This window comes from Entelurus aequoreus, linkage group LG02 (genome assembly GCF_033978785.1).
Source record: "Entelurus aequoreus isolate RoL-2023_Sb linkage group LG02, RoL_Eaeq_v1.1, whole genome shotgun sequence".
Taxonomy (NCBI): Eukaryota; Metazoa; Chordata; class Actinopteri; order Syngnathiformes; family Syngnathidae; genus Entelurus; species Entelurus aequoreus.
Window position 1 is genome coordinate 66,717,401 of NC_084732.1, and position 24,026 is coordinate 66,741,426.

Genomic DNA, 24,026 nt, shown 5'->3' on the forward strand with positions numbered 1-24,026 from the left:
ATGTCTATTTTCTGCTGGATCTACTCTCTATTTTATGCTGCAGCTGTTACATACACTGTAATATTGCACATGGTAATTGTTATATATTGTATATATTATATAAAAATATAATATAATATAATATATTAGTATATATCATATACAGTACTGTATATATAATATGTAAATATTACATATATGCTACATTATCCTGCATTATCCTTTCCATCCTTACACTTTCCATCCTTTGTAACTGAGCTACTGTGTAGAACATTTTCCCTTGTTGATCATTAACATTTGTCTAAGTCTAAGTCTAATTTGATTTTGATATTATTATTAATTTCATCTTCTATTAGATTGAAATTGATTAAAAATGAACACCAATGGGAGTATTTTAAAACTCTGCCAGACTTCCCACCTATTAGACATTATCACATCATTTATTCAGAAAGTATAAATAACGATAAAAAAAGATAGAATACTATTAACCGCAACATGTAAGTGTACAGAAACCCCAAAACACTTCCAGAATGTGCTTGGTCTATTTTAGAACAAAGAAAACAATCTAAAGTTGTCTTTATTTTTAAGTCATCATGCCATGATATTTTCCTACATGTGGCCCCTCAGCTAAAATGAGTTTGACACCCCTGCTTTACAGTAATGGTGAGTGGATATTGGACAATTAGAGTTATATACAGATATATTATAGGCACCCATATTACTTAAGTCAGGGGTCGCCAAACTTTTTGACTCGGGGGCCCCATTGGGTTAAAAAAATTTGGCCGGGGGCCGGGCTGTATATATATATACATATATATCCATCCATCCATCCATCCATTTTCTACCGCTTGTCCTGTTCGGGGTCGCGGGGGGTGCTGGAGCCTATCTCAGCTGCATTTGGGCGGAAGTGAAGTGAAGTGAAGTGAATTACTGTATATTTATGTAGCGCTTTTCTCTAGTGACTCAAATCACTTTTACAAAGTGAATCCCAATATCTAAGTTACATTTAAACCAGTGTGGGTGGCACTGGGAGTAGGTGGATAAAGTGTCTTGCCCAAGGACACAACGGTAGTGACTAGGATGGCGGAAACGGGGATCGAACCTGGAACCCTCAAGTTTGCTAGCACGGCCACTCTACCAACCGAGCTATACCGCCCTGAAGGCGGGGTACACCCTGGACAAGTCGCGGGGTAGAGCGGATTATACGTTAGGTCAGGAAACAACACAGAGGCTATATCATCCCTACAAGACTATTATCGGGAAACCTGCAAAACAGGTTTGTAATATATATAAATATAAATATATCCATCCATCCATCCATTTCCTACCGCTTATTTCCTTCGGGTCGCGGGGGGCGCTGGAGCCTATCTCAGCTGCATCCTGGCGGAAGGCGGGGTACACCCTGGACAAGTCGCCAACTCATCGCAGGGCCAACACAGATAGACAGACAACATTCACACTCACATATATATATATATATATATATATATATATATATATATATATATATATATATATATATATATATATATATATATATATATATATGTATATATATGTATATATATATATATATATATATATATATATATATATATATATATATATATATATATATATATATATATATATATATATATATATATATATACATATATATATATATATATATATATATATATATATATATATCCCTACAAGCCTATTTTCGGGAAACCTGCAAAACAGGCTTGTAATATATATATATATATATATATATATATATATATATATATATATATATATATATATATATATATATATATATATATATATATATATATATATACATATACACTACACTACCGTTCAAAAGTTTGGGGTCACCCAAACAATTTTGTGGAATAGCCTTCATTTCTAAGAACAAGAATAGACTGTCGAGTTTCAGATGAAAGTTCTCTTTTTCTGGCCATTTTGAGCGTTTAATTGACCCCACAAATGTGATGCTCCAGAAACTCAATCTGCTCAAAGGAAGGTCAGTTTTGTAGCTTCTGTAACGAGCTAAACTGTTTTCAGATGTGTGAACATGATTGCACAAGGGTTTTCTAATCATCAATTAGCCTTCTGAGCCAATGAGCAAACACATTGTACCATTAGAACACTGGAGTGATAGTTGCTGGGAATGGGACTCTATACACCTATGTAGATATTGCACCAAAACATTTGCAGCTAGAATAGTCATTTACCACATTAGCAATGTATAGAGTGTATTTCTTTAAAGTTAAGACTAGTTTAAAGTTATCTTCATTGAAAAGTACAGTGCTTTTCCTTAAAAAATAAGGACATTTCAATGTGACCCCAAACTTTTGAACGGTAGTGTATATATATATATATATATATATATATATATCCCGAGTGCGATGATGTCACGTTATCGATGGGAAAATGCATTTTTAGACAATATGATTTGCCTTAGCGGCTAGGAGACACCGAGGGTAACAAGCGGTAGAAAATGGATTAGAAATGACAGATTTTAAAATAATAATACAAAATTTTTTTTTTATTTTATTCTTTTTAACTTGGGACTTTCCGCGGGCCGGATTTTGGACTCTGGCGGGCCGGATCCGGACCATAGTTTGGGGACCCCTAACTTGAGTATCGGCACAATTTTATGCAATAATGTTTGAAATCCAATTAGTCTCAACAACAGGTGTATTGACAAATATAATCCTTCAAAGGAGTCAACAGGAAGTGTGAAATGAAATGTGCATCATCTTCCTTTTATCTCATAGGCAGATGATGTGTTGGACAAAGAATGGATGCTGCATTATCGTTGGAGTGTAAGTGTCTCTCGTCCCAATGACACAGTCACAAAGCTAAAGGAGAGACTAATTGGGCAGAGAGAAGAAAGGACAGCTTTCCTCTTTTTTTCACGCCAAAGAATGGCCGAGCACTTCAAGGCCACCGTGATTGAATGGTCTCCGGAGGGAATAGACAGAAAGACGGGTGGGGGCCGGGCGGCTGGAAGTTTACACGCGGGGAGGGGGCGGTCACGCTCAGTCGCTCATTAACAAGCTGTCCGATTAAGCCCCCTGCTAATGACTTTATCTTGCAAATCAATAGTATGTGCTCGTTACAAAGGTATGTACACACTCGACTGGAGGTCACCATGGTGGAGAGTGAAGGAGGTTCAGGGCATGTTTCTTTGCACACGCCGTGGCAGCTGTGCGCTTCAGGGTGATGGATGGAGTCCGGCTCACTGGGAGGCTCCATTCTCAATTGAGGAAATAGGTAGTGCAAATTATAGAATATACGATTATGTGCACAAAAACACTGACATATCACAAAGCGGTCCCTCTCGGACAGTGGTGTCAAACGTACGACCCGAGGGCCGGATCAGGCCCGCGAACAGGTCTTAACCGGCCCGCGGGATGAGTTTGCGGAGTATAAAAATGTACCTGAAATTTTAGAGTGAAAGAAACAGCTGTTCTAAATGTGTCCACAGGATGTCAAAATAGCAATTCTTTGTATCTTTGTAGATAATGCCACATATGTACAAAATAAACCACATGATGTTAGTACATCAGTCGAGAAAAACTATCAAACTACATAAATGACATACTGTAATTTGATTTTGATTTAATTATTTTATCTTGATAGATTGAACATTAACAACAATGAGTTGACTGATGAACATTATCACATCATTTATTCAGAATATATAAATAACGACAAATAAAGATAGAATACTATTAACCGCAACATGTAAGTGTAAAAAACCCCTAACATTATGATTTGTACAATTTCAGAATGTGCTTGTTCTATTTTTAAACAAAGAAAATAATTGGAAGTTGTCTGTATTTTGAAGTTATCGTGCCGTGATTTTACCAGTCCGGCCCACTGTGGAGTAGATTTTTCTCCATGTGGCCCCCGATCTAAATTTAGTTTGACACCCCTGCTCAAGGATTATGTGGGCTTCCTTTGTTGTTGTCGCGTCCAAAAATGACGTATTTGAGGCGTATTTTTGTCCAATAACATTGTTTCAACTAGTGATTTTATGAATTAGATTTGTTATCAATGTTTGAAGAGTTCCTTGTGACCCTAACCTCAAAAATCACACAAAAAAAAAAAAAGCTGTCCTGATGTTTTACTCGTTTTATACTGAACCGACGTAAAAGTACACACTAGATGGCAGTAAAAGCAGATACTTAGAGCTCATTGTCAAATTAATTTACTGTTGTGTTAAATATAAATCGTAATAGCAATAATTATAATTACAGAAAGGGGCAGCACGGTGGCAGAGGGGTTAGTGTGTCTGCCTCACAATACGAAGGTCCTCAGTAGTTCTGAGTTCAATCCCGGGCTCGGGATCTTTCTGGGTGGAGTTTGCATGTTCTCCCCGTGACTGAGTGGGTTCCCTCCGGGTACTCCGGCTTCCTCCCACCTCCAAAGACATGCACCTGGGGATAGGTTGATTGGCAACACTAAATTGGCCCTAGTGTGTGAATGTGAGTGTGAATGTTGTCTGTCTATCTGTGTTGGCCCTGCGATGAGGTGGTGACTTGTCCAGGGTGTACTCCGCCTTCCGCCCGATTGTAGCTGGAATAGGCTCCAGCGACCCCGAAGGGAATAAGGGGTAGAAAATGGATGGATGGATGGATGGATAATTACAGAAAGCACCTTATTGTCCACTGCTCTGTTGTCAACCAGTTGTGGACATTCTTTGTGTATGTTTTGCGTTTGAAAAGTGTAAGTCCTTCTTAAACATGAATTTATGTTCCAGTATTTTTACCCCCGCACATCAAGAGCATTTGTGAACTGTTTAGAGCATGGGTGTCAAAGTCAAGGCCTGCGGGCCAAACAACCTCGTTTAGTACATTTAGTGCTAAATTTGACCAATAGACAACGCTACACCTTAGGTTTAATTTTGATGTCACATAGAAGACTTCTATGAATACCCCTCCAATGGCCATAGAAGTCGGGTATTCTGTGAGCTGGGTGCCAGCTCACAGAATTTGTTATTGGACTTTTGTGTTCGTCACAGATTGTCCATAACAAACACCATGTCCAAACATAAGGGTGTCCATGTGTGCATTTGGCACTAGGAAATCCTAAGCCGCAGTTCGATGATCAACTTTGTGGTTGGTTGTGTCATCGGATTTGCGGTCTCATGTTTTGGACACTCGGGTGAGTCGCCTCCGGTGGTAGGGGAGGATGTCTGTGGCGGAACATGAGAGCCCTGTTTAAACAAAAGATTAACCATATACATTTGTGAACCAGAACCTCTATCAAGCCCAACATCAGTGACCTCTGACCCTATGGAGAGAGCACCTGCTACTGGCTGTGTCTGTATTGTAGACAAACAGAAGCTGATAGCATTGATTGTAGTTTGGAAGAGTGTTAAGTAGATGGGGTTTTAAATACAGTTAATACAAAACTAAATGGGTTTTAACTGATGACCAATTAACCACGGACATTGTACAACCCTCTGATATTTTTAATGTACTCCTGCTAATTGTCCATGTGCCTGCTTTACTGTGTCAGAGTAATTACTGAAACTAATTGCCTAAGGCACCATTGTAGCTAGAACAGCCACACCGCTAAAGCGTTGTGCAGTGGTACCTCAACTTACAAATACTTGAAACTACCAATATTTTAGGATGCAAGCCATCTCTCTGCTTTTTGTTATGCATTAAGTTGCGATTTGCCATGCAGAGATTGACACAATCCAGCCCTCCAACCACCCTAACTAAGAAAATTGGTGCGAAGGAGTAGTAGCGGATAACCGAATCCGAGAAACAAACCACTGAAAACATGTCCTACCAGTTAGCAGTCATAACGGTGAGTCAGTCCGCATTACACAAACTGTAGCCAGCTTCCGCGGCACGCGGCCATGAATGTTTAGATGGACATTTATGGCGTCACATTAGTACCAAAAATCCGAGCGCATAAAAACTGTTATCGCGCGCTGATTTTCCACTTCGTGCGCGCGCGACACCCTTTTGCGCGCGCTTGGTGCCTTTGTGCGCGCGCGGGGCCTTTTTGCATGCGTGCGGTGCCTTTCTGCGCACGCGCCGTCTCGGTCTGTGCGCTGTCATGTTTCATTTTGGTACTTTGGGGGCGGGCATGCTTAGACAGCCCCTTCTTTCTGATTGGCTCTGAGCATTTTTCATATGAGCCAATCAGAAGTATAGCAGGGCGGGTCATCGTCAATATGTATCAAGATTTACGGAGGAAGAAGTGGATAACAAAATGTTGGCTGAAAAAGAGGTAAGTTGAGGGACACACTTATTTACATTATTGAACTGCTTTGGAGTGATTGTAAGGTTTACTGACTTGTTAGAAGAATGGAGGCTCCACTGCTATCTTAGTTGAAAACATTAAATGCACTGCACATGAGTGTAATAAAAAAAAGCACCTGGACTTGCTAGTTCACACAGCATCCCTGCTGTTAGACATTCATGTGTGTTGTTTCGCTTGTTGCTTGTTTTATTACTTTTCTTCTCATCATAGTCCTAATACTTGTCAAGTATCCCGTTTTGGCCAGAAACATCCTGTATTTTACACCTCTTTCCTAGCCTTACTAGCCAGCCCATCTCTTTTGCATTCTGTTCGATTGCATTACGAAATTTGAATGTAAATGAAAAATCATGTAGGGCTGGTATGTTTTATTTATTTTATTTTATTAACACTGGTATGTTTTATTTGTTGACCTTCAAATTAAATGTGCTGTGACATGACATGTCATCGGTCTTACACATTTTGGTTATATACTGTACTTCTGTATTCTATAGTAACCAATTGGCATCTTCCTTTTCTAAACAGAAATGCTGGCAGGGATGGAGAGGAGGTTTTTTGAGGGGGGCATTGATGGCAAAGTACCAAAGTACTCAATGACCGACTTTGAAAAATACAACTTCAAGTACGTTGTAAAACAAAGGCAGAAGAAGTGAAACTATAGCAATGCTTTTCTTTACACTCTCTCATGCACACAGATACTCATGTTATGAGAAGCATATTGTTTCAAAAATATTAACATTAATTGTTGTTATTTTAAACATCTTTCAGATTACATTGCTCGAATTCAAAAACCACTTTACTACACAATTATTAGGCCCAATGTGCAGGATTATTCTATTAGTATTAGTTATTTTTTATGTTTTATCATATCTTAGCTTATTTTTATGTTTTATCATATCTTAGCCTATTTTATATGGTCTTATTATATTTATATTTCAGTTTTTATTGTATTTTATTTTATTTTATAGTTTTTCATATTGTAGTTTATTTTTATGTTTGATTATATCTTATCTTATTTCATATTATTTTTGGACTTTTACCTGATGTGTATTTTAATTATTTTTAATCCATTTATTTTATCATCTAGTGTTTCCTCAAAGAGCCCTCTGGATCTCCACGTCCAGAGGGTTCCTGTGATTGGCTATTGTCATTGTGTTGTTATTATAATTGTTGTTGTTGTTGTTGTTTGTTTATTTTTATGTACATGTTTGACTGTCTTCATGGGGTGTGGGTGTTATTTCTCATTTTGTTTTTAACTATGTAAAGCACTTTGAGCATCATTTTAAATGTATGAAAAGTGATTTATAAATAAAAATGTATTATTATTAGTAGTAGTAATAGTACCCTTACAATCACTCCAAAGCAGTTCAATAATGTAAATAAGTGTGTCCCTCAACTTACCTCTTTTTCAGCCGACATTTTTTGATCCACTTCTTCCTCCGTAAATCTTGATACATATTGACGATGACCCGCCCTGCTATACTTCTGATTGGCTCATATGAAAAATGCTCAGAGCCAATCAGAAAGAAGGGGCCGTCTAAGCATGCCCACCCCCAAAGTACCAAAATGAAACATGACAGCGCACAGACCGAGACGGCGCGCGCGCAGAAAGGCACCGCGCGCGCGCACAAAGGCACCAGGCGCGCGCAAAAGGGTGTCACGCACACGCACGAAGTGGAAAATCAGCGTGCGATAACAGTTTTTATGCGCTCGGATTTTTGGTACTAATGTGACGCCATAGACATTTATCAATGAAAATATGGAGAAGCTGCTGATGCTGCGTTTGACGTGTTTTGGTTCGTTCTTACTCCTGACCCTATAAACTGGATGACAGAGCATGACTTTCGGTACAAAAACATCAGTGGCGTGCCGTCACTAGAGGCAGGGGAGGCGGGGCCTCACCTGCCGTCATGGAAAGAAAAAAAATGTAAAAAGAAAAAAATAATAATTAAATTGTTAAATGTATCCAGTGATTATACTAAAGTTATTTTCCTTTTAACTTCACCAGTTTTAGATTATTTTTATTTTTATTTTCACATTTGCCATTCAAATACTGAGAAGAGATGGTGCGGTGAGGCACATCACTGATTTGTGCCTCAACATGGATTGTGCACAATGACTCGGCTAACTGCTGAGCTGCTGTGCAGTGAGACTGCATTGCTATATGAATTATATCAGCTAACTAAACTATGGCATAGTTTAGTTAGCTGAGGTATATAATGTACAGTGTATTTTGTCAAAAACTGTATGTGTGTAACGTATTTCTTGTGCTGAGCATTCATAAATCTGCTGCAAAAGACGTACTGGTTGAGGCTCGCAGTAATCCGGCCTCCTGGTGGTAGAGGGCGGTAGTGATCCCAGAGATCATTCCTCGGCCGCAGAAGGAAAAAAAAAAAAAAAAAGTTTGCAAGCGATTGTTTATTTCCTCTAGCTTGGACTTTTATTAACAACATGGAGGATTACATATGTAAAATAAAACAGTTTTCTAAACTGGACTTTCAATCGAAGCAGGAGGTAATAATTAAAGGTATACCAACGCCGGAGCTAAAAGGTTTGCTTTTGACTTCGGGACGGAAGACCCGTTCTTTTCAAACGGCGTGGTACACATGCAAAGTCTGGCTGTGTGGATGTCCAGCAAGAAAGGTAAGACCATAATAATGTTTTTTTTAATTAAATGTGCTACAGTTGTGTAAAGAATGCTGGTATGAGCTTTTAAACATAACCCGTTAACTGTTGCCAATCACATGGTGAATAAGATACTATTTAGGGTTCATATGTTTGTAAATCTGACTGTGATGATGCAGTGCCTCACCAGACATTAACCTCACCGCACGTCACTGAAAAACATACATATCACTTGTTGTCAACTTTGACTACTTCCTATTTTTACAAAGAAGCAAGTTCTATGAAGACACCTACAAAAGTTTGCTGAACAATATTATTACATTACTTAATAAAACTACTGTAGTTGTTTGTTCTAAACACTACTGTATGGTTTTTCTTAACTAAAAGTGTGTTAATCTTTTCAAAAGGCATGTTATATGTTTGAACAGATTAAATGGATTTCCGAAATAGGAAATTGGAAAAAACTGATTTGAAATACGAGTGTTATTGAGTAGCAAGCTGGGTCGTTGAACGCAATGTGTTCGTAAGTTGAGGTACCGCCATACTTATATACCACCCTACCTTTAGCTCTTTACAGTGCATGGAACTGTATCTGTTAAATTCAATTCAAGTCAATAAATGCCTTGTGAGTAAGCCAATCGACTAAGAAACATAACACATGGAAAGGTTCATAAAAAGACTTATGTACTACAGCATTACTCTAACTATAAATACTTTATGTAAACATATCTTAGACATCTGAAAAGGAAAATTCCTCCCACATGGAAGCACATGGACTCCCAAGAGGGCTGTTATTTGAACTGCACACAACAGCCATATCTTTGCAAAAATCATCCTGAAAGAGCCACGTTTGTTTTCCCCTCAGGTCTGAACTCTATGCTGAAGGGCTATGTACTGAATAAAATCATTGTCAGTTCAGTCCTATCCAGACCATTGGTTGCCAAGCAACCCTGCCTCCCAGAAGGCCTTTGCTTGAGTCTTTGTACTGAAACATACAGGTGGTGAATGACAAGAGGAGGCTGAAAGCCACCAACATCTTCAAAAAACGGCAAAACAGTTAATCACATTTCTGATAAAACCACAAATGAATTAGCATGTTGTTATTTTTATACCAAAAAAGTATATTAATATTGATATTATTATATTATTTGTATCATTAATAATAATAATAATAATTTATTTTGGGGTAAACCATATTCCTTGATACATTATTTTTCCAATTGATAAAAAACATTTCTAGAAACCTCCTGCCAGTTTCATTAATCCAAAAATCCTATCCAAACTTCAAAATCATAACTAGGGATTTTTCGATCGGAGTTTTATGCTGACAATTCCAATACCAATTATCCATGAATGAAATTGTCCAATACAGATATCGATCACACGTACTTATTAGTTCCTTATTTTCTTTTATTACATACAATTATTTGAGCAAAACAAAGCCAATAGTACACAATAACTAAACAAAAACTACTATCTACCACTCATTTAAAGACCTTGTTTTTTCCCCCCTTGAAAGTCCTCCTACTTACAGGGAATTATTCCATGAGTTTGTAAATATTTACAAAAAACAGTAAAAAAAAATGGAGAAAATTAAAGTATCGATCTAAACACTGTAGTATCCCTCATATACTGATACTACCCTTAGTATCGACAACACCAATATATGGATCCATCAGCCCTCCTCATCCAAATCGTGTAATGACTGTGATAATGCTGACATTGAGTTGTTGTTATATTATCCTCTCAATTACGTGTTCATTTTCTGTTAATAGCTGCTTATTTTCTTTGGCAACGTGGTTCAATATATACATCTTAAAGGTCACTAATGCAGCTCCTGGCTTGCTTTTGTTGTGTGAGATGTTTCGCCTCTGCTTTCAGTGATAATGTTACTTAATGATGATACTTAAGATATTAAGAAATGCAGTGATTATTATTAGTTTAGGGGAGCGTGTATGGAGACACATAATTTGCTGCTAGCTGCTTGTCACCCGGGGGTCTAAAAATAAATACAGTGTCATCCATAGGGTATCGTCGTTTGTTTTCAGGATTAAAAAGCAATAGCTGTCCAATACTTTTTCATTAAAATTGTCCGATAATGATCAAACAATGTGCTCGGATGATACATACAGCAAGTACAAAGAGTGTTTATTTGACTTTACATAATGTAATATGAGACAAAGCATCCGCATGTCCTAACAATAAAAGTGTATAGTAACTGCAGTGAGCAAACTAATTGTCGTCGTAAAAGTGATTGCTACGTTCCCAGCTGTCAAAACAAACTATTCAACTCGTAACTAAACGAAAAAAGCTAAAGTAGACTGGACTACTGGAGACAAATACCATTTCACAAACTCCAAATCTGTTTACTGTTTTACCACTTTCCCTTACTTCCGCTGTTTTCCAAAATGATCAAAACACTATTCAACAATCCTAAAACCTACTCACCACCCGCCCTCCCCAGCCTCTCCGTCAGTACCATAGAATAATATACATGCGACCAAGGCCAAGGCAACAAAGCAGTGGCTCAAGAAGAAGCACAGTAAGATCTCAAAATAATCAACTTGCTCTATAGATATATCAATCCAATAGAAAATCTGTTGCGGGAGCTAAAACCAGGTTGCCAAGCGACAGCCTCTAAAACTTCTTGATCTGGAGAGTTTGTGCATAAAGTGCTGAACCCTTCTGAGATGTAATGTGCACAACCCTGGCAACCTTAGACAAGATACATCTGACCTACAGTAATATAATTGCCAACATGGGTTTCTCCACCAAGTACTCACTCACTGCTCTAAGTGCAGAAAAGAGTAGTGACACCTCAATGTTCTGAATATGTGTAAATGTGATTCGACTAGGAAAGATGAGCTCTGAATAATAGCAACATAATATGGTATATGATTAGCTAACGGTTTTATATGCGTACAGCAAGTCAGTAGTAGTACAGTTTAAAGGCCTACTGAAACCCACTACTACCGACCACGCAGTCTGATAGTTTATATATCAATGAGGAAATCTTAACATTGCAACACATGCCAATAAGGCCGGGTTAACTTATAAAGTGCAATTTTAAATTTCCCGCTAAACTTCCGGTTGAAAACGTCTATATATGATGACGTATGCGCGTGACGTCACTATATAAACGGAACTATTGGTACCCCATTGAATCCAATACAAAAAATCTCTGTTTTCATTTCAAAATTCCACAGTATTCTGGACATCTGTGTTGGTGAATCTTTTGCAATTTGTTTAATGAACAATGGAGACTGCAAAGAAGAAAGTTGTAGGTGGGATCGGTGTATTAGCGGCTGGCTGCAGCAACACAACCAGGAGGACTTACTTGCATAGCAGACGCACTAGCCGACGTTAGCCGACGCTAGCCGACGCTGGCCGACGCTAGCCGACGCTAGCCGACGCTAGCCGACGCTAGCCGACGCTAGCCGCCAACCGCACGGATGATCGGGTGAAGTCCTTCGTCACGCCGTCGATCGCTGGAACGCAGGTGAGCACGGGTGTTGATGAGCAGATGAGGGCTGGCTGGCGTAGGTGGAGCGCTAATGTTTTTATCATAGCTCTGTGAGGTCCGGTTGCTAAGTTAGCTTCAATGGCGTCGTTAGCAACAGCATTGTTAAGCTTCGCCAGGCTGTGAATTATTAACTGTGTAGTTACATGTACATGGTTTAATAGTATTGTTGATCTTCTGTCTATCCTTCCAGTCAGGGATTTATTTATTTTGTTTCTATCTGCATTTGAGCCAGATGCTATCACGTTAGCTCAGTAGCTAAAGAGCTTCGCCGATGTATTGTCGTAAAGATAAAATTCGCTGTGAATGTCCATTTCGCGTTCTCGACTCTCATTTTCAAGAGGATATAGTATCTGAGGTGGTTTAAAATACAAATCCGTGATCCACAATAGAAAAAGGAGAAAGTGTGGAATCCAATGAACCCTTGTACATAAGTTACGGTCAAAGCAAAAAAAGATACGTCCTGCACTGCCTCTCTAGTCCTTCACTCTCACTTTCCTCGTCCACGAATCTTTCATCCTCGCTCAAATTAATGGGGTAATCGTCGCTTTCTCGGTCCGAATCTCTCTCGCTCCAATTGAAAACAATAGTAGAATATGAGGAGTCCTTCCTCTGGTGACGTCACGCTACTTCCTGTACAGGCAAGGCTTTTTTTATCAGAGACCAAAAGTTGCGACCTTTATCGTCGTTGTTCTCTACTAAATCCTTTCATAAAAAATATGGCAATATCGCGAAATGATCAAGTATGACACATAGAATGGATCTGCTATCCCCGTTTAAATAAAAAAAAATCATTTCAATAGGCCTTTAAAGGTGTTACAGCGGTGTAGCAATAGAGAGTAAGGATATGGACTTTGGAGTGTATGGGATTGTCAAAATGTTGCGTTGCCAAATCTGTGCAGACATATAGCAGAGTTATTAGTATAGTTGATATTAATATGGAAATTCTCCAAGCATTATCATAATATGTGATAACTTTTTTATTTCGTAATTTCCTTCATAAAATTACGATTGGGTTAAGGCGTTGTTTTTAATGACATTCCGTTTTTTTTCATAGGAGATATATCCATCCATCCATTTTCTACCGCTTATTCCCTTTGGGGTCGCGGGGGGCGCTGGAGCCTATCTCAGCTATTAATATCTAATACAGGAGTCACCAACCTTTTTGAAACCAAGAGCTACTTCTTGGGTACTGATTAATGCGAAGGGCTACCAGTTTGATACAGACTTAAATAAATTGCCAGAAATAGCCAATTTGCTCAATTTACCTTTAACTCTATGTTATTATTAATAATTAATTATATTTACACTTAATTGAACGGTTTAAAAGAGAAGAAAACACGAAAAAAATGACAATTAAATTTTGAAACATAGTTTATCTTCAATTTCGACTCTTTAAAATTCAAAATTCAACCGAAAAAAAGAAGAGAAAAACTAGCTAATTCGAATCTTTTTGAAAAAATTAAAAAAAGAATTTATGGAACATCATTAGTAATTTTTCCTGATTAAGATTAATTTTAGAATTTTGATGACATGTTTTAAATAGGTTAAAATCCAATCTGCACTTTGTTAGAATATATAACAAATTGGACCAAGCTATATTTCTAACAAAGACAAATCATTATTTCTTCTAGATTTTCCAGAACAAATTTTTTTTAAATAAATTCAAAAGACTTTGAAATAAGATTAAAATTTGATTCTACAGATTTTCTAGATTTGCCAGAATAATTTTTTTGAATTTTAATCATAATAAGTTTGAAGAAATATTTCACAAATATTCTTCGTCGAAAAAACAGAAGCTAAAATGAAGAATTAAATGAAAATGTATTTATTGTTCTTTACAATAAAAAAAAATACATTTACTTGAACATTGATTTAAATTGTCAGGAAAGAAGAGGAAGGAATTTAAAAGGTAAAAAGGTATATGTGTTTAAAAATCCTAAAATCATTTTTAAGGTTGTATTTTTTCTCTAAAATTGTCTTTCTGAAAGTTATAAGAAGCAAAGTAAAAAAATTTATGAATTTATTTAAACAAGTGAAGACCAAGTCTTTAAAATATTTTCTTGGATTTTCAAATTCTATTTGAGTTTTGTCTCTCTTAGAATTAAAAATGTCGGGCAAAGCGAGACCAGCTTGCTAGTAAATAAATACAATTTAAAAAATAGAGGCAGCTCACTGGTAAGTGCTGCTATTTGAGCTATTTTTAGAACAGGCCAGCGGGCTACTCATCTGGTCCTTACGGGCTACCTGGTGCCCGCGGGCACCGCGTTGGTGACCCCTGATCTAATATATTAAATAGACATATTATCAACATATCTCATAAAAAAAATAAAACATTTCAAAACACGCATTTTCTTGCCACTGGATCATTTCAGACGCACCATCATAACACCGCAAGCCCTCCCAGAGCGCACCTTTGACATGCTAAAATGTACGTTTTGTTGTCTATATCTGCTTCTATATTGTCCAGAAAAGGTGGTGCATATCATAGTTGTTCCACATATAGTGAAACACACCACAGGTTGGAGTATACAGATGTGCAGTAAATGACTGTCTCCATGGTGACAGCCAACACACAAAAAACCTCGTTTAAATGTTTTCAATTGCCCAGGCAGTCTTAGTTGATCACTCGCCAAAGACACACTATTAGTACTGCACAATATATTTTGTAGTTTGCAATTGTCTATAGTTCTAGTTTATAGGTATAGTTTATAGTTTGTCTCCACTGCAGCAAGCGCTACATGGTGGTTAAGCGCAAGTGAACCATATACAGTAAATTAAAGAGATAATTAGGTAGGCTGTCAGTGGGTGTTCTGGGTGTTAACCATACAAATTGCCTGACTTGTTGCATGTTGGTCGTACGCACAGTAAAGCACATTTAAAAGGAATAATTATATATAAAGGGAACTGCACTTTTTGGGGTAATTTTGCCTATCATTCACAATCCTTATATAAAACAACAACACATATGTTTTTCGGTTTTGTATGCATTCTAACAAGTAAATAAAGGAGAGCAAAAGTCAGCTTAAAATGAAGCCTATGAGTCGCTCTATTCTGCCTACAAAGAGCCTAAAAAACACCCAAACATTTCCATCAACGTTTTATATACACCCTGTAAGTATATACAGGTACAGTAGTAACAGGCACATTCATAATAACATGTTATATTTACGTATTTTGATCATTTTAAGCAAACAATCATTTCACAAACGCAACAATTACACTGATTACTACTCACTGCAGACTTCATGAGAGCCAACAAACACAACTAAACATCACTTACTGTACAATGTCTGGTCTCACTGGAATGCTGACTGTTAGGATGTTCATATATTTCCGTTCAGATGAAGAATGACTCATAATCCACGCAAAGAAAAAAGGGGGGTGGAACCAAGCGTCTTTTCGGGTCTAAATTGGTTGTCAAAGATGACCAACTTTTCAGATCATGTCCTGATCCTTCTGTTATACAGGTGAGAGGCATCATTTATAATCTAGAACAAACTTTAACGAGCTCCGAGGCAAAGAAGGAGCTCACCAGCTGATGATATCAATACAGCAGCATAAGGACGTTATCTCAATGTGAAAATGCACCAATAAAAATAGGTCCTTAATGTTAGCGCTTTTAATAATAATATCGCAAATAGTTGGTTAATATCCAGGTCCCAAAATGTAAATGGAGTATTGTTGGCGCTTTTTGGATGGTTATTTCGAGGTGGAATAGAGGACCCCCCCACTGACTCCATTGTAAACTGACTTTTATTTACGTATATTTACGAGTTAGAATGCATTAAAAAAGAAAAACAAATGTGTTCTTGTCTCTCTTAAGGATTCTGAATTATTGGCAACATTCTCCTTTAAACGGGAACTGCTCTTTTTTGGGAATGTTGCCAATTGTTCACAATCATTATGAGAGACAAGAACACACATGCTTTTTTTTTGTTTTTATTAGGATTTTAAAGATGATGAAAAACGCTTAAAAGATGCATAGTCACTGTTGTAGCCTTCAAAGCCAGTAAGATCAGTAAAGTCCAGATTGTCCAGAATAGGGCAGCACGGCTGGTTCTGGGTTGTTCACTAAGAACCAATGTTAACCAAATGCATGCTTCTCTTTCCTGACTGACAGTGCAGAACAGGTTGTCAGCTAATACTCTAATATTGTTCAAATCTGTAACCACTAGTAGTAAAACTCTTGCTTTTCTTATGGCCCAAATAGTTTACAGTAGCACTAGGCATAATCATAATACCAGGGTGTCTAGTGAGGAGTCATTTTGTACTCCCTGGTCCGAGGAAGAATGCCTTGCGGAAATCTTTTATTTATAGATCTGTATTGCTCTGGAATAACCTGCCTCAAATTCTGACCGGCATTGAAAGTAAACAGGTTTTTAAAAGGAAACTAATATTTTATCTGAGTCTGTAAATTAGTTTGCTTGTTGATGATTTTTGTTTGGTTTTGTATTGTGTAGTTATATTTATATGGTAACTAATATTCTGAGACTGTACATTGTTTGCTTGTTGATTATTTGTATCTGTTTCTGTATTGTGCAGTTATGCTTTTACTTGTAATTGTATTGAGTTTGTGGACCCCAGGAAGACTAGTGGGTTGTTGTGGCAACCAGCTAATGGGGATCCTTAATAAAAATCTAAATCAAATCAAAGCCCTCTAAAACAACTTCAAAACCCTCCATCAAAGTTTAATATACACACTGCAAATCCATAAATGATGTAGTAACAGACACGATCATAACAATATGTAATATGCACAATTTTTACCGTTTTTGATAATTTTAATCAATGCCTTCTTTTGGCATTGATTTTTGTTTCCATAGCAGCACACGTTTGACTTCTGGCAACAATGTGTGTTCATACTTCAGGATACAAAACGCTTGTGTGTTCTAATCATGGCAGACTTGGTAACAGACAACAAAGACGACTATTTGTTGACAAATGAGTATTAACAACCTTATCTTTTTTAATCTGAATAAACGGAAGATAAACTACTGCTTATAGAAGTGAGCACGAAGAAGAGGGTGACACGTTGGAGCAGACGGAAGCCAGGAGAGTGAGGTGAAAGCGAATCGAAGCTGCAAATATGCAATTTGGAGATAAGCTATTTCGACATAAATGGCGTGCTTACCCCAAATAAACCGGAAAAAATGTCCCCGGCCAGCTGGATCTGACGAACATCTGTCCATCGAGTGATTCATACTTTATATCGATCATGATGCACGCAGCACATCATGCGTGTTAGTACAACTACAGTACATATGCTGTCTGGCTAGCTGTGTACCAACAAAACATGAAATGTCAGCTAATACTTAACACATACTGTAATATGATTGTTCATGTATTTCAGTCAGCACAGATTGGTGTCCTATCACATTGTGTTGTCCATTGCAAACCCAAATGCGTTTTGTGTTGACGTAGAAGCTATTTTATCTCTTGTCATAGCTAGCTTTTACGGCTAATACCGAAGCACACCGATGTGTCATACTTGCCAACCTTGAGACCTCCGAATTCGGGAGACGGGGTCGGGGTGGGCGGGGCCGGGGGTGGGGACGGGGTTAAGGGGGCAGTAGGTATATTTATAGCTAGAATTCACTGAAATTCTATATAATTATATATATATATATATATATATATATATATATATATATATATATATATATATATATATATTTATATATATATATATATATATATATATATATATATATATATATATATATATATAAATAAAATAAATACTTGACTTTCAGTGAATTCTAGCTATATATATATATATATATATATATATATATATATATATATATATATATATATATATATATATATATATATATATATATATATATATATATATATATATATATATCAGTGGCGTGCAGTCACTAGAGGCAGGGGAGGCACGGCCTCACCTGCCATCATGGAAAGAAAGAAAAAAAGTAAAAAGAAAAAAAATTAATTAAATTGTTATATGTATCCAGTGATTATACTAAAGTTATTTTCCATTTAAATTCACCAGTTTTAGATTATTTTTATTTTTATTTTCACATTTGCTGTTCAAATACTGAGAAGAGACGGTGCGGTGATCAGCAGCCAGTTGAGGCACGTCACTGCGTTGTGCCTCAACATGGATTGTGCACAATGACTCGGCTAACTGCTGTCCTGCTGTGCAGTGAGACCGTATTGCTATATGAATTATATTATACATTTCCATAGTTTAGTTAGCTGAGGTATATAATGTACAGTGTATTTTGTCACCAACTGTATGTGTGTAAAGTGCTGAGCATTCATAATACTGCTGCGAAGACGCACTGTGAGAGGCTCGTCTCATAACCCCGCCTCCTGGTACCAAGCACCTCCGCCGCAGAATGCACCGCCCGACGGGAGCGCCACACCAACCAAAGCCCACACCCAAACCCTCCACGTGCAAGACCGAATCCACCCAAAAAAGTCACTTAAGAAGAAGTCAAAAAGTGCAAAAACAACAATGCTCGCGCTGCAGGAGCCGCGAACGACCGCAGGGACACAACATTAGGTACACCTGCACTGCAGGTTCATATGTTTGTAAATCTGACTGTGATGATGCAGTCGTGCCTCACCAGACATTAAGCTCACCGCACGCCACTGATATATATATATATATATATATATATATATATATATATATATATATATATATATATATATATATATATATATATATATATATATATATATATAAAAAATAAAAGAAATACTTGAATTTCAGTGTTCATTTATTTACATATATACACACACATAAAAGTCTGATCTACAAAATGTGCAGGCAGCATACCCCTTCGAGCTGTCCTGGATGAACTGAAATTATTTTTTCCAATCATTTTGGAACTTGCAAGCGTACTTCGTCGTCGCCATGTCTCTTCTTCGTTCTTCTGCTTCGTCTCTGTTATGTTTTTGGACATTACTACTTGCCGTAGTTTTGAAGCAATGCATGAAGGGAATCCGGATGTTGTGTGTCAGTGTATTAACGTGCCGGCTGGAATAAACACACGCTGAGAAATAGCTCCGTGCCTGCCTACTTTATGGGTTATAGATAAACCTATGGATAACGGAGACATATATAATAGTCTCTTTTTCAGGTGAGAGAGGACGCTAAAGGCAGTGCCTTTAAGGCACGCCCCCAATATTGTTTGTCCAGGTGGAAATCGGGAGAAATTCGGGAGAATGGTTGCCCCGGGAGATTTTCGGGAGGGGTACTGAAATTCGGAAGTCTCCCGGGAAAATCGGGAGGGTTGGCAAGTATGCGATGTGTTACTACGCTAGAAAGAGAGTTCCTCAGTGTTCACTCTTACAAAAACAATGTCCATACAGCTAGGTTATTTTACAGGTTGCGGATTGTAAATGAAGTATTGTTGACGGTTTTTGAATGCATTTTTAAAGTGATTTAGAGGTAGAAATGATTCCTCCCATGAACAATCGGCAAACTTGCAAAAAAGTGTGCACTTCCCCTTTAAGTGTGGGCATTCATGACTTACTCGTATGTAAAGAACTTTTTCCCCGACACGATAACAGCCTTTGGGCTGCTTTTCAATGGGAAACCTGTTCGGACAGCTGCATGGTGGATTTTCGATTATGTTTCTCACCTGAAAAATGAGACACAAAGTGTTAAGCTAGTGCGGTCCTGCATTATACACATTGTATATTGAAAACTTAAATAATACATACAATGTCATCCAAAATGTTGGGTGTGCTGATGCTCTTTCGGCTGCTGTATTTGGAATGATAGTTCGGGTTTGGCGGCCGGGAGGCTGTAGGAGGTGTTGCTACTATAGCCGTTTGGGTGTGGCCAAGCGAAGCTGTAGATGTGCTGTTGGAGGTTTGTGTGGAAGTTGTGCAGAGTTTAGGGCCAGACAAGTAGGACTGCGGGGGGGATAAGCATATGGGCATTGGGTCTGTGGTGGCTGATGGACGATCAGAGGTGACGAGGGGTGTGTGGTCTTCACGAAGACAGGTTATACTTGGAGGAAGGGGCACTGGCGAGGAAGGAGTGGTCGGTGATCGTGAGCAAAGCGCCGGGGATGGAAAAAAGGAGAAGGGTAGCTGGGCCGATGGAGATGTGTGCCCTGCCTCCTCCCTCTCTATCTCCCTCTCCAACTTCACTAGGTTTGGAGGGTCCACTCCATACCTAAGTACAGAATACAAGACAGATATTGATCACATATGTAAAAATGAATCATTACAAAATCAATTTTGCTTTTTATTTACCAGTAAGCGATACCTTTGTAGGCCTGCAACTAACGATTTTTTTCAGTAATCGATTAGTCAGCAATTTTTTTCCCGATTAGTCGACTAGTCAAACAATTATTGCTTAAAGGCCTACTGAAACCCACTACTACCGACCACGCAGTCTGATAGTTTATATATCAATGATGAAATCGTAACATTGCAACACATGCCAATACGGCCGGGTTAACTTATAAAGTGCAATTTTAAATTTGCCGCTAAACTTCCGGTTCGAAACGCCTCTGAGGATGACGTATGCGCGTGACGTAGCCCGGGGAACACGTGTATGGCTTCCACATTGAAGCCAATACGAAATAGCTGTTTTCATCTGATTCTGGGTGTATTCTGGACATCTGTGTTCGTGAATCTGTTGCAATTATCTTCATTGCTTTATGGAGAAAGAAGCTGAGCAAGCAAAGAAGAAAGTTGTCGGTGCGAAGCGTCTATTTTGCGAGGGAAGTCAGCAGCAACTCGTACACAGCCGGCGCTTCTTTGTTTACATTCCCGAAAGATGCAGTCAAGATGGAAGAACTCGGATAACAGAGACTCTAACCAGGAGGACTTTTGACTTTGATACACAGACGCCTGTAGAGAACTGGGACAACACAGACTCTTACCAGGATTACTTTGATTTGGATGACAAAGACGCAGACGTGCTACCGTGAGTATGCAGCTTTGGCTTCTAAACATTTGATCGCTTGACCGTACGTGCGCGTCACGTGCGTAACTTTGTTTAAATATATAAGCTTTATGAACCTTGGGTTAGGTGAACGGTCTTTTGGGCTGAGTGATTGTGTGTGTTGATCAGGTGTTTGAATTGTATTGGCGTGTTCTATGGAGCTAGGAGCTAGCAGAGGAGCTAGGAGCTAGCATAACAAACACGTAGGTGCTTTTATGCAGGATTAATTTGTGGCATATTAAATATAAGCCTGATTGTGTTGTGACTAATAGAGTATATATATGTCTTGTGTTTATTTACTGTTTTAGTCATTCCCAGCTGAATACCAGGTACCGTGAGTAGCAGCTGCGCTTCCAAACATTTGATCGCTTGCCAGTACGTGCGCGTCACGTACGTTACTTTGTTTAAATATATAAGCTTTATGAACCTTGGGTTAGGTGAACGGTCTTTTGGGCTGAGTGATTGTGTGTGTTGTGCAGGTGTTTGAATTGGATTGGCGGCTTATATGGAGCTAGGAGCTAGGAACTAGCATAGGAGCTAGGAGCTAGCATAGGAGCTAGGAGCTAGCATAACAAACACGTAGGTGTTTTTATGCAGGATTAATTTGTGGCATATTAAATATAAGCCTGGTTGTGTTGTGGCTAATAGAGTATATATATGTCTTGTGTTTATTTACTGTTTTAGTCATTTCCAGCTGAATATCAGGTCACCCCCGGCTCTCACAGCATCTTCCCTATCTGAATAGCTTCAACTCCCCACTAGTCCTTCACTTGCACTTTACTCATCCACAAATCTTTCATCCTCGCTCAAATTAATGGGGAAATTGTCGCTTTCTCGGTCCGAATCTCTCTCACTTCATGCGGCCATCATTGTAAACAATAGGGAACTTTGCGTATATGTTCAATTGACTACGTCACGCTACTTCCGGTAGGGGCAAGCCTTTTTTTTTATCAGATACCAAAAGTTGTGATCTTTATCGTCGTTGTTCTATACTAAATCCTTTCAGCAAAAATATGGCAATATCGCGAAATGATCAAGTATGACACATAGAATAGATCTGCTATCCCCGTTTAAATAAAAAAAAAATCATTTCAGTAGGCCTTTAAGCGATTTGTTGAAAATAACACATCTCTGTCGATTGTATTGTATAATCAACTTTGTTGTGATTATGTTTACTAATCCTTGCAAAAATTAAGCTTGCTGGTTAGGCAACTTGGAATCCAACCTATACATTTTAAACAACATTTTGGTCACTCATGATTCTAGGACTGTGCATCCTTTAGACCTCTGCAAAGTCTTAAGGTGGTACACCCAGCTCTGTCCAGGCTGATCAGTACAACATGGCTAACTTGATAATAAGTCAGCAATAATAATAAACACGTAAAGCGTCTATTTAGGGGAAAGAGAGTCAATCTTCTAAATGGTAATATTTAGTCCCCACTACTACCTACGTTATACATTTAGAAGCTTCGCTGGGACAGACAAATGACGGACATTGGAATCAACGAAGCAAACTATGCTTATGTGTTTATCAAATGGGAATTCACATTTTCCTTCTCCATAACCTTGCTTTTTATTTTCTTTACTCGAAAGTCCTGAACTGTTATTGGTCTTTGAACTCGCAGACCATGGACAACCTAGACTCAAAATTGTTGACTTTAAACGGTCTAAGAGTCTTTAAACGGTGAAAAGTGGTCAATTATAACTAGATCTATGATCAATAATTTGGATTATTGTGTCAACTTGTGGTCGCGTTATTTTTCATTTGGCAACCACTTTCAGAGCAAAAGTAAAGCAGGCAATGAAACATGACACCACCTTCTTGTTGGTGGAAAAACGCTCGTCATCAGTCAATTAAAACTAAGGATGCAACCAACAATTATTTTAATAGTCGACTAATGCGATTATCGCTTATAGGATCTGCTCTACATGTTTAAGTCCATTTTAACTCATTTCCAAAAGCTATTATAGTAACTTGTACCAAAAGAAACATAAATTACTAAGGAATCAATGGGGTTACTTTATTACACAAAGTAAAAAACACAGTGAAAAATAAATAAACTAAAAGTGCATCATATCCCATAAACTTGAATTTCAGTAACTCCGCTTCTCAGTCGCCAATCTGCAGTAGAGGGTGGGCTGTACTTCCCTCGGAAGTACAAAAAAATCACATCAAAATCATATTAAGTGACGCAACGACAACAACAAATATTTGTTGACGATTTTTTATTTTTTTTATTGTCGACAATGTCCATTACATTATGTCGACTAATTGTTGCAACGCTAATTAAAGCATTAACATATGTTTGGTTGCAGAGGGAGAAGAGAGAAGGTGAGCGAACAGTGCCATCAAGTGGCCAAATGGCGCATAGGCACATATCATGGCGTAGAAAACCCAGCACAGGCCAGACTTTTTCTTCTGGTTGATCAAGGATGTTAAATTCAGCTTGCCTGAGGTGTAAGTAGAATGGGACACATAACTATTTTAATACATTTATATTTTTGTTTACTAAATCAATCCATTAGTTTTTTTAATTATACAGTTTAACTTTGCACTTTGTTAAAAGTTAGACATTTATAAAGTTCCAAAAATCTAAATTTTTCCTACTTGGAATTTAGGTTTCTAATCTCAATGTGCTTATACAGAATGTCAAAATTAAAAAATATATTGTACAGTTA

General features: G+C 37.9%; 1 protein-coding gene across 1 annotated transcript in view; it reads right to left on the reverse strand.

Moving 5' to 3' along the window:
• Positions 1 to 24,026, reverse strand: part of gas2b (growth arrest-specific 2b) — a 74,289-nt gene that overhangs the window by 13,367 nt on the left and 36,896 nt on the right. Inside the window, exons 6-7 of the mRNA XM_062030914.1 lie at positions 20,111 to 20,570; positions 19,921 to 20,028 (exon numbers count right to left, since the gene is read on the reverse strand). Coding sequence (XP_061886898.1) covers positions 19,921 to 20,028; positions 20,111 to 20,570 — 568 coding nt within the window. The remainder of the gene's footprint in view (positions 1 to 19,920; positions 20,029 to 20,110; positions 20,571 to 24,026) is intronic.